We start from the raw sequence: 11340 nt of genomic DNA, 5'->3' as shown, positions 1-11340 counted from the left end.
TTTTACTTGGGTGTGTGAGTGAGTGTGTACCGTGTTTGGGGTTTCCCTCTGACGTTAGCAGGGAGTAGACGATGTCCTCGGGTGTGTGAGTGAGTGTGTACCGTGTTTGGGGTTTCCCTCTGAGGCTAGCAGGGAGTAGTGTGAGTGAGTGTGTACCGTGTTTGGGGTTTCCCTCTGACGTTAGCAGGGAGTAGACGATGTCCTCGGGTGTGTGAGTGAGTGTGTACCGTGTTTGGGGTTTCCCTCTGAGGCGAGCAGGGAGTAGTGTGAGTGAGTGTGTACCGTGTTTGGGGTTTCCCTCTGAGGCTAGCAGGGAGTAGTGTGAGTGAGTGTGTACCGTGTTTGGGGTTTCCCTCTGACGTTAGCAGGGAGTAGACGATGTCCTCGGGGCCGAGGCCCTGGTACTCCGCTCGCAGGTACTTCTTTCCCAGCCGCACCATGCCCCCCTCCCTGACCCACGCCATGGGCACCGACAGCACCTGAGGGGAGCGGGTCGTCTGCCCAACACACACACACGCACACACACACACGCACACACACACACGCGCACACACACATACGCGCACACACACACACGCACGCACACGCACGCACACGCACACACACACACAGTCAGGAATTGATTAGCGGTAGATTCCCTGCCTACCAACACGAGGGTCGCAGGTTCGAGCTCCTGTGCTACGTCCGGCTTGGTTGGGCGTCCATACAGTCACTATTCACCTTATTCTTTGCCCACACATGGACGCTTCCGCATTACGTCATTTCGTAATAGTATTTCCGTTTAAGACTTGCCAAAAACCCCGCAGGCAAGATGACCGCCCACACTCCCATCCTAAACTGGCAGAATTACTCCCCCATAAACTAACTTATCTTGGCCAATAAGTATGTAACATACAAAATAAAACAACCCGTAATATCTTAATTTTATGTAGAATGCAGAGGACATGCAACTGTTTAGTTAAACTTGCATTCCAGGAATATTGTGCTCTAAAGATGACGTTAGTGGCTTCGTCCTGAAACCCACATAGGTTGTGCCAGGCGTAACCTATGTGCGATTCGAAATAACGCATCCGAGATATAAAACGTTATGAATATAGCCACGTTATAAACAACAAACTAACGCTGGAGATCCGTATGGAAACAGTGTTACTCGAAATGGTTAAAAGTTATATCAATTTGGTCATTCAGTGGCATTTTACTGCCATATAACATAACTAACTAGTATTAGCTAATGCCACAGTAGGCAGTAGGGGGGAACGCTCTACGTTCTGCCAGTGAAAGCAGGGGGGGATTGGCAAAGTACAACTGCGGATTAAAAAAAAGAGAAAAAAAGAGGAATGGATTTGTTCTGTTCTGTTCCCCTTTTGTGTGATTTAGTCTCCATCTTTGCTGTTCAGTCTCATCACTGCTGTTTCTGCACTGCATGTCACAGAGACCACCTGTCAATCAAACAGTGTGGGTGGGGCTTAGATTGTCTGTTGTTGTGGTTTGAGTTCGTGCAGATCAGGCACTACTTGAGAGAAAGGGGGGAATGGAAACCTAAGAATAAATCATGAAAATAAATGAAACGTTAAAATTAATCTGCTAAGGAGGCACTAAATGCAACTCTTTCACTTCATTTATTATTTTGTTATGTTATTCAAAAGGTGGGTTATCATTCATTCATTGCATCATCATGCTATAGTTAATGGAACCACCGCTGTAGATGTTTAAACGCATATACAGCATGTTGTATTTTAGTGCGTTTCCCTTGGGGTGTCTTTTCTGCTTTTACAGCTTACAACATTTTTATTGCATGTCTTTAAATGCATTGGAACAATACAAGATTAAAGAAAAAGAGCAGGTACTGTACTACACCATTTGGTACAGTAAAAACCTCCATATAATAAAAGCATTGTTTGGGTGGATGACTCAGCCTCCTATTCAGTCTATGCAGCAGCTCCAGGGTTGACATGGTGACTTTACAGCAGATGAAGTTGTTGGAAGTAGGTCTCCATGTTCACACATGAAGAACCATAAAGAAAACTTACATGCATTGTTGATTTGAATGGCCTAGCTAAGTCAACACACTGCTGACATGCAGCCACACAGTACACAAAACAAGTTCATGCCATGTCTTCAACTCAAGCACAGTCTTGCAAGGGGGAAAATATTGTCCATAAAAGACTCAATAACCCTGAGCAGAGTTTCACTAAATCAATTTATAAGGGAAGAAAATAGACTTTCATAAAACTTTCACAAATCCTCTCAAGTCAATTTCTCAAAAACTTTTCAGCTGTGCGTGTACACACACTCACAGACAAACACACGCGCGCACACGCACACGCGCACGCGCGCACACACACACACACACACACACACACACGCACACGCACACGCACACACACACACACACACACACACGAGAGTTGTAGACTAGCACCATGCTTCCTTCGATACATGTGCAGTCGCCAGCCACTTCTTTTCACCTGACAGCGGGGAGCTTCACCAGCAGGATGTATAGCATGTGGGAGAATCACGCTATTCCCACCAGTTCCCTTCCGCCCCGAACAGGCGCCCCGACCAAAGTTATTACATTTTTTAAAACCCACTCCGGTAAACGCATCACAACTAGGCTGGAAAAACGACTGAATTCCATCCAATCAGGATCCGCATTTGTAAAGCGTCCACTCAGCAGGTTTAGCTCGTTTGAATTGGAGGAACTGTTGGCCTGTGACGACTTAATCTGCACATGTAGTCAATAAACACTGTTAATCATTTGCAAAACATCACAAGGACTTCATGAAAATGAATGATTCACTGAAAACAACTTCCTGAAAATAAATACAATAGGTGCTTACAAGGCTTATGAGATGGAGTGGAAATGGACTTTGTGCTGGAAGGAGTGTTTTGTCTCCAGGAGATGGGAGTGGGTGTCATCAATAAAACATTAGGCTTGTTGCTGACCAGGACTGTTGTCGTGACGATGACATTGTCATCTCAGGTATTAGCATAATTCCCTGCGGGGTAGTAGAGGTGAGCAGGGTGAGCAGGGTGAGCAGGGTGAGCAGGGTGAGCGGGGTGAGGAGGGTGAGGAGGGTGAGCAGGGTGAGCAGGGTGAGCAGGGTGAGCAGAGTGAGGAGGGTGAGCAGGGTGAGCAGGGTGAGCAGAGTGAGCAGGGCAGGGTGAGCAGGGTGAGGAGGGTGAGCAGAGTGAGCAGGGTGAGCAGGGTGAGCAGGGCAGGGTGAGCAGGGTGAGCAGGGTGAGGAGGGTGAGCAGGGTGAGGAGGGTGAGCAGGGTGAGCAGGGTGAGGAGGGTGAGCAGTGAGCAGGGTGAGGAGGGTGAGCAGTGAGCAGGGTGAGCAGGGTGAGGAGGGTGAGCAGGGTGAGGAGGGTGAGCAGGGTGAGCAGGGTGAGGAGGGTGAGCAAGGTGAGCAGGGTGAGCAGAGTGAGCAGGGTGAGCAGGGTGAGGAGGGTGAGGAGGGTGAGCAGAGTGAGCAGGGTGAGCAGGGCAGGGTGAGCAGGGTGAGCAGGGTGAGCAGGGTGAGCAGGGTGAGCAGGGTGAGCAGTGAGCAGGGTGAGGAGGGTGAGCAGTGAGCAGGGTGAGCAGGGTGAGCAGGGTGAGCAGAGTGAGCAGGGTGAGCAGTGAGCAGGGTGAGGAGGGTGAGCAGTGAGCAGGGTGAGCAGGGTGAGGAGGGTGAGGAGGGTGCGCAGGGTGAGCAGGGTGAGCAGGGTGAGCAGGGTGAGGAGGGTGAGCAGGGTGAGCAGGGTGAGGAGGGTGAGCAGGGTGAGCAGGGTGAGCAGGGTGAGGAGGGTGAGCAGGGTGAGCAGGGTGAGCAGGGTGAGGAGGGTGAGCAGGGTGAGCAGGGTGAGGGTGAGCAGGGTGAGCAGGGTGAGCAGGGTGAGCAGGGTGAGCAGAGTGAGCAGGGTGAGGGTGAGCAGGGTGAGCAGGGTGAGCAGGGTGAGGAGGGTGAGCAGGGTGAGGGTGAGCAGGGTGAGCAGGGTGAGGGTGAGCAGGGTGAGCAGGGTGAGCAGGGTGAGCAGGGTGAGCAGGACGACTGACAGACTTGTCAAACAGGAAGGGAACAGAACACAATGGAGACTGGATCCTTATCGGCAACACATTCTCATTTATTCGAAAATGCAACGGGCCACTATCACGTCTTTAAAATGCCAGCTGGGCCCGTCTGACTGCCAGCGCTAACAACAAATCACAGGAATCTAGGATGTCATCACAGACGCCATTCGGGATATGGTTTCAAAAATAATCGTTTCCTTTGACAACGCAGAGAAGTGGAGAGGAGCCGGTGTCTAGGAATTAGCATCTGACAGTATTCTACTGTTGTACTTGTCCTGATGAAAGTTGCTCTGGAGAAGAACGTCAGCTGAAACCTCAAAGTGTTACAGCTGCACAAGGCAACTTGGCACATAGCTAACACTTCCTGGTTCTTCACTGTTTTCGCCTATGGGATTTTTTAATGGGTTTTTGGCGCGATGCTTCAAATAAGGTCTCTGGGCAACGCAAGCTTAATCAAACGCGAACCAGTGTTCAGCGGGATAATCTTCACACATGAGTTTTTAAGCGTTTACGTGCCGTTAAAAGGGCGGCTAGCTAGCAAACGGCTAAATGAGACTACACTGTTGAGTCGACGGGGATATTATACGTCAATAACGTTATCACTTCAAAGGACAAAACGGAAATTCTCTTTCCCTCACCTGGTTCAGCCCCGTTCAGCCCGGGGTAATCAGTGCACAGCAGCACACGCATCAACAACACTCCAGGTTGAGTGGTGACGTGACGTGGAAGCCTATGCGACACTGTGTGTAGTTCTGGATTAGCTTAGCACAAGCTTTTTACTTCTAGAGCTCGCATTTACGCTTCAAAACTCATGAAAGTGGTCCTCATGTGTCAAGATTATCCCGCTGAACACTGGTTCGCGTTTGATTAAGCTTGCGTTGCCCAGAGACCTTATTTGAAGCATCGCGCCAAAAACCCATTCAAAAATCCCATAGGCAGAAACAGTGAAGAACCCGAAAAATACGTCATCCCTGGGGCTCTCTATTGGCAGTGAGAGCTAACCGTCTGAAGGATTTGAACTACATTACCCAGAAATCCTGTGCCAGTGACATCAGCCAACTGTTGACCAGCCGACTGGTCTGTGACACCAAAGAGATGAGAGATGAGCAGATCTAACCGTGCTGAGTGCAGCTGTCTGTGCTGCTGTTTGAGACAGTTTGTAAGATGCTGTTAAGTTTCTGTGAAGTCGCTCCGTGTTAGCAGATGCTCCCGCTGTCCTAATGAGTGCAGATGGGACTCTCCTCTCTGCTACAGCTCCACTTCTTAACCCATTGATACCTGATGCAGCATTTGTGTGTGTATCCCTTTAAGACCGCTCTTAAAGGGATACGCACACAAATGAGGGATATACACGCAAATGCTGCATCAGGTATCAATGGTTTAATGAGTGTGATGAGACCGCTGTATTCTTACATCATCGTGTGCTTTAACATCTTTAACTCTTTCCCTGTAGTTGACGAGACTTTCTGTTATTTATGACACAATGCTTCCCCCGCCATTGATGATATTTTCAGTATAGGGCACTGTTACACACCTTGTGAAATAGTACACTACTTTCAGGTCCAAAAACAAGCAAAGAAGAAGCTCCACCGAAACACACACGCAGTATCTCACACACACACACACACACACACACACACACACACACACACACACACACACACACACACACACACACACACGAGGCCCTGTGCCTCTGCTGCTTATCTGTCTAGACATCTCTGATATTGGGGGCAGGTCCTGCCTTGTCTCCCTGCACTCACTCTGTGTGTGTGTGTGTGTGTGTGTGTGTGTGTGTGTGTGTGTGTGTGTGTGTGTGTGTGTGTGTGTGTGTGTGTGTGTGCGTGTGTCTGTCTGCCTGTGTGTGTATTGTATTGTATGTGTGTGTAGCGTAGAAGCAGCGAGGGCTGCCAAATTTGTGTCATCCCATCCCCCCTCTCGGTCACGCTGGCCGGCGCTGGTTGCCAGATAATTGCTCTCGTCTTCGTCATAAAGCCTGAAGAGCAGCGCTGACAGACGGGGATATCGGCTGACATTTTAAAGTCTGGGCCTTGTTCTTTGTATGGTGGTTAAAGGAGAATTCCATTTTTTTTTACACCCTGGACCTTATTTCCAGCTTTAAATATGATGTTTAAGTCACCCTGACAACTTGGGTTTGATTAGCAGCAGCAGAAACGATAATCAGTTTGAACTGCGACCTGATATCAGGTATAGAACGAGGAAAACAGGGCATGTGAAATGAATATGGCTCCTTTAATATGTCTGTTTGTGTAGCATGTTGACAGATAGTGAGATGTGAGCAGGAGTGCGGGGCCGTATCGAGTCATATCGATTCGTTAAAGCTCTTGGGTTACAGTATATAGGAGTAAGGCACCGTTAAATCACCCGCCCCCAAAAAAAACAGATTGTCTTCGGCCAGCGTCATATGTTTTCCAAGAGAGCTTATCGTGCTAGACTTTAATTACTATATTACATGAAGGAGTCAGTCTGTCGCCAACCTTCTCTCTCTAGTTTGACTTGAGGCTGGCTACTCTTCTTTCTACAACCGCTAAGACAAAGTATTCATGTAGGACAGATGCTGCATAACAGACAGAACAGACATTAGGCTGGACTTTGACAACAGCTGCACTGCCTGCAGAACTCATGCCAGATACAAGCAGCCTCTCCCTCCACCCTACCTTCTGAGCGATGTGGACCTACCTTCTGGGGGATGTGGACCTACCTTCTGGGCGATGTGGACTTACCTCTCCCTCCACCCTACCTTCTGAGCGATGTGGACTTACCTTCTGGGCAATGTGGACTTGCAGCAGAACATTCTGGTAGCTGTGTCCGTCGTTGACCTGCAGCACCGCCCCGTCCTCGCCCGCCTGCGAGTAGAGATGAAACCATATGAAAATTTCACGGCACGATTATAGTGATCAAAATGATCATGGTTATCAGTATCATCACGGTGTTGTTAACAGAGCCAGATTAACACCCCAGGGGCCCCGGGCACTGAAGCTCCCAGGGGCCCCCCTACCCATCGTCCGGATGTTTGGATGTTTTTTCGCCATATTTCGAGGAATATCTAATTTTAAATTAACATTAGTATTATACTGTTATGTTATTATTCCGTTTCTGAGATTCAGTTTCTCACTCAGTCATAGGCAATTCTAGGCTTTGCAAAGAGGTAGCACCAGCAGGATAAAGATATTAGTCTGACTGGGGGGTTTCTAGGGGGGGCTGTGCCCCCCCTGGACAAAGAAATTTTGTACATTTTAAAGTAAAATGCATGAATCTGATGCACTCTGAGAGCAAAAGGAAGAGGCTAATCTTCACATTAATATCCTCTTCACTGTGCTGTGGCTTTACAATGATGAAAAAATAATTGACATTACATTTCCAATACAAAACAGCAGAGGGTGCCGCAGCACCACAAGCACCCCCACTTCCCGCGCCCCTGGTCACCACTTGCCCACAGGCATCCAATGAGACTAAATCATCAGACTTAATCTTCTTGGAAACACATTTTATTTTGTCCTGATTGGTCTTAGATTTGTGTCATAGTTCTGTGGAGCCCAACATGAGCCCTCCAAAAAAAAAAAAAAAAAAAAAAAAAAAAAAATTTTGAGGGCCCCTTCACCCCGAGGGCCCCGGGGCACCTGCCCCGGTTGCCCTATGGTTAATCCGGCCTTGGTTGTTAAGATGTGCTGAGAATGTTCAAAGAGGACTGAGTTTTATATTGAAAACTCAGACCCAAGAAGTACTGATGCACTCACTGAAATCATTTCAAGGCTGCAAGCCTGCGTCTGGGAGACTGTTGCTAACTTTAGTTGATTATGGACAGTATTTACCATGTTTTTTAAAGTGCTGTAATCACAGTAACATGGAATGTTAACGGTTAAAACGGTTTTAATGCTAATAAAAATTCAAAATGGTTATATACATATATATATACATATATATATATATATATATATATATATATATAATTTTTGTTTTTTAACGGTAATATTACCCATCTGGAATTTGATCACGGTTTATCATTACGACGGGGACACACCAGAAACGTCTCCGTAGCGGTAGCACGCGACGCGAGGCAGTTTCGACGCTCCGTACTTGTTTCGTCCCTACCTGCGATCCGTCGTGGATGTACTGCAGCTGCTCCCTCCACAGCTCCTCCAGCTTCACCTGGCCCAGCGCCCGGTCACCGTGGAGACGGGTGAGCCGGCCGTGGCGTGGCGGCTCCAGCACCATGACCAGCACGTCGGCTGGGTTGTCGGGGTCGTCCACCTGCAGCGTTGCCTTGGTGACGGTCGCCACGGCGCCCGGACCCTCCACCTGCAGCGGGGCGAGCGCCACCACCCTCGGAGGCTGGAAGAGAGAGAGAGAGAGATGAAAGATGAGGGTGAGATTCAGGCACTATATATTCACTGAAATATAGATTTGCTGGAATATACTTCTGCGGCAAAATCTAGAGTCAGCAGAATACATGTTCACTGCCCTATAGATTCACTGGAATATACTTTCACTGAAATATGGATTCACCGGAATAAACAGAAACCCAGTCAAGGATGTTGTTGTCTTTCGGTTCTGTTGGGGATCACTCCATGGAAAACTTTTCCAACCGAGAGGAATTCTCTCTCTGAGAGACAGGTGGGCCGGGCCACACATGTCCAACCCCCCCCCCCCACCCCACACACACATACATACATATACACACACACACACACACACACACACACACACACACTGCAGCAGCTTGTAGGAGCAGAACAATAGGTTGTGGGCGTGCTGGCGGTGGCTCACAGTGGGCGGGTGCTGCTGCTACATCATGCGAGGACATGCTAGCTCACTAAGATGTCTTTAAAGCGAAAGGCAAACCTGCGAAATCCAGCCCTCGAGGCACACAAAAACAAACAGAGGCACGCACACGCACACACACACACACACACACACACACACACACACACACACACACACGTGGGCGGTCCTTCTTCCTGGGACTGGCGGGTGAGGGAGGGGTGAGGTTCATATTTGGGTGAGAGAGAGAGCTGGGGGCACTTGTTCCAGGAGATGGAAGAGGTTTTTGTGCTGAGTTTTGTGTTGCTGTTTACCACAGATATGGTGAAGAAGAGTGAGTAAAGGATGATGCATTCAAGTAGTAATCCACAACATCATCTCAATAAATGTATGTTATTCTACTCTCTATGACCAACTGATGTCATATAATAGTGGCTCACACTTTATTTGGATAGTCCACCTACAGAGAGTATTTCTAACATCTCAATGTACCCGGTGTTGCCCGGGTTAAATAGGGCACAAAGCAATACAACTGCGTCTGTTGGTTGACCAGCAATGATGGTGGTAATTCAGATGTTTTATACAACCTGCCTATGATCGTCCCTGGGTCATAACCCACTGCCATGCAGATTTTCAGCCCAATCCGACCTGGGGTGTGGGTGTGAGGTGGTTTCCAGGACTTTCCAGGTGGTTCCAGGACTTGATGACCAGCCCATGACCTTCCCCAGATCATAACCGACTGCCATGCAAAATTTCAGCCCAATCCAACCTGGGGGGGCGTGAGCTGTTTTCCAGGACTTTCCAGGTGGTTCCAGGACTTTATGATGTGCCCCTGACCTTCCCCAGATCATAACTCCCCGCAATGCAAAACTTCAGCCCAATCCGAGCTGGGGTGTGGGGCTGTGGGCGCAAGGTCTTTTCCAGGTGTTTTCCAGGACTTTCCAGGTGGTTCCAGGTCTTGATGACATCTCCCATAAACCTCCCCCCACCATGCTCATAACTCCGCACCATGCAACATTTCTTGCGGTGTGGGCGTGCATAAAAGACACACATACAGACAGACAACTTCAACTTTATAAATTAAAATGCACAAAAAGTGCTATGTGCTGTGTGTGTGTCTAGCGATGCCATTGGCTGTATGTACGTACGTACGTACGTACGTACGTACGTACGGACATACGTACGGACAACCCGGATCCATAATGCCTCCGGCCTGCCTATCGCCGGCGGCGGAGGCATAAAAACAACATCTAAAAAATATTTTCTTTACGAAATGTGTATGGAAAAATAAATGGCGGATGAAAATCTCTGGTACAGTGCTGAAGCAGGAAGTAGGCGATCACTTTGCCTCTCTATAGTGATCAATATCACCCGTGACCCGTCCCAAGGTGATCACTATAAGAGGAGTGCACTGTAGTGTGTGTAGTGTCACTCTGAGGTCATGAACTGGACTCAAACCTCAGTCTACTCAGCCAAGTGAATGTTTAGCATGATTACAGCTGCTTCATCTATCTGGTTACTTCCTTGTTACTGCCGTCACATGATAGCCTGGCTCCAGACCTGCGAAGCCACGCCCACTCCACAGTTGTGGAGAGGAAATGAGTTGACGATGCAGTCTGAATATCAGGCTAGTCACATGAGGCTTCCCTCTCACCTCCATATTCACATCTCCTGAATACCTTTCAGCATGAATGAATGGAATGACGCACATACATACGCACACGCACGCACCCACACTTGTTTCCCACCTAGCATATTACAAGGAGACACACAGTAAGTACAAAAGTAGAGTAAGCTTCAATTCTTAGGTTGATTACAAGCGATCAATAGTAAGGATTGTGAAGTTCAGAGCCAAAGTCCCCTGACATTATTATGTGTCCTGACATTATTACTGTGACCAGAATGATGCTACTGGAATGATCATGCATCTGGGCCACAGAGCACCTTCGTTCTCTCAGGTCTCTGCATATTCCGGGCCTGGAGAACACGGGAGCTGATCTGATGCTGAGAAGCGACCCCCTGCAGGATGAATGGAGACTACATCCCAACGTGGTGGACCATGGAGACATTGTCAATCCTCCAGTGCTGAGAAGACAACTGACGTACTCTACTGTCAAAAGTGTTTGTGTGTCAGCGATCTCTTGTTGTCATGAAGGATTTGGGAATATGTCGGTTGTCGGCCACCCTCTCCTGAAGTGCTTCCTGCAGAGTTGGTGGGTAGGGATCCTTCTGCTGTGATCCGCACACACTCAACATGAGGTGTTGCTGCACCAACAGCACTGTTTAGGGGAACAGGTGTGGAGATCTGCACTGTTTAGGGGAACAGGTGTGGAGATCTGCACTGTTTAGGAGAACAGGTGTGGAGGAGATCTGCACAGCGGCGTCCTGGATGACCTGTTGGATATGTCTGGGTCTTTCTTGGGCTCGGCCCCCATTCGGGACCATATCTGGCTGACTCATGACATTTGTACAGTGGCACGCTGGCATTCATGAGTTTTTCTG

General features: G+C 48.6%; 1 protein-coding gene across 1 annotated transcript in view; it reads right to left on the bottom strand.

Moving 5' to 3' along the window:
- Positions 1–11340, bottom strand: part of LOC310783821 (extracellular matrix organizing protein FRAS1-like) — a gene marked incomplete at both ends in the record, with an annotated part of 130091 nt that overhangs the window by 28669 nt on the left and 90082 nt on the right. The window contains 4 exons of the mRNA XM_083644720.1: positions 228–479; positions 5085–5135; positions 6840–6923; positions 8170–8409. Coding sequence (XP_083500846.1) covers positions 228–479; positions 5085–5135; positions 6840–6923; positions 8170–8409 — 627 coding nt within the window. The remainder of the gene's footprint in view (positions 1–227; positions 480–5084; positions 5136–6839; positions 6924–8169; positions 8410–11340) is intronic.

This window comes from Poromitra crassiceps (assembly GCF_964638095.1).
Source record: "Poromitra crassiceps genome assembly, chromosome: 10".
NCBI lineage: Eukaryota > Metazoa > Chordata > Actinopteri > Beryciformes > Melamphaidae > Poromitra > Poromitra crassiceps.
Note: the sequence above shows the minus strand (reverse complement) of the source record. Positions and strands in the feature narration are given on the sequence as shown.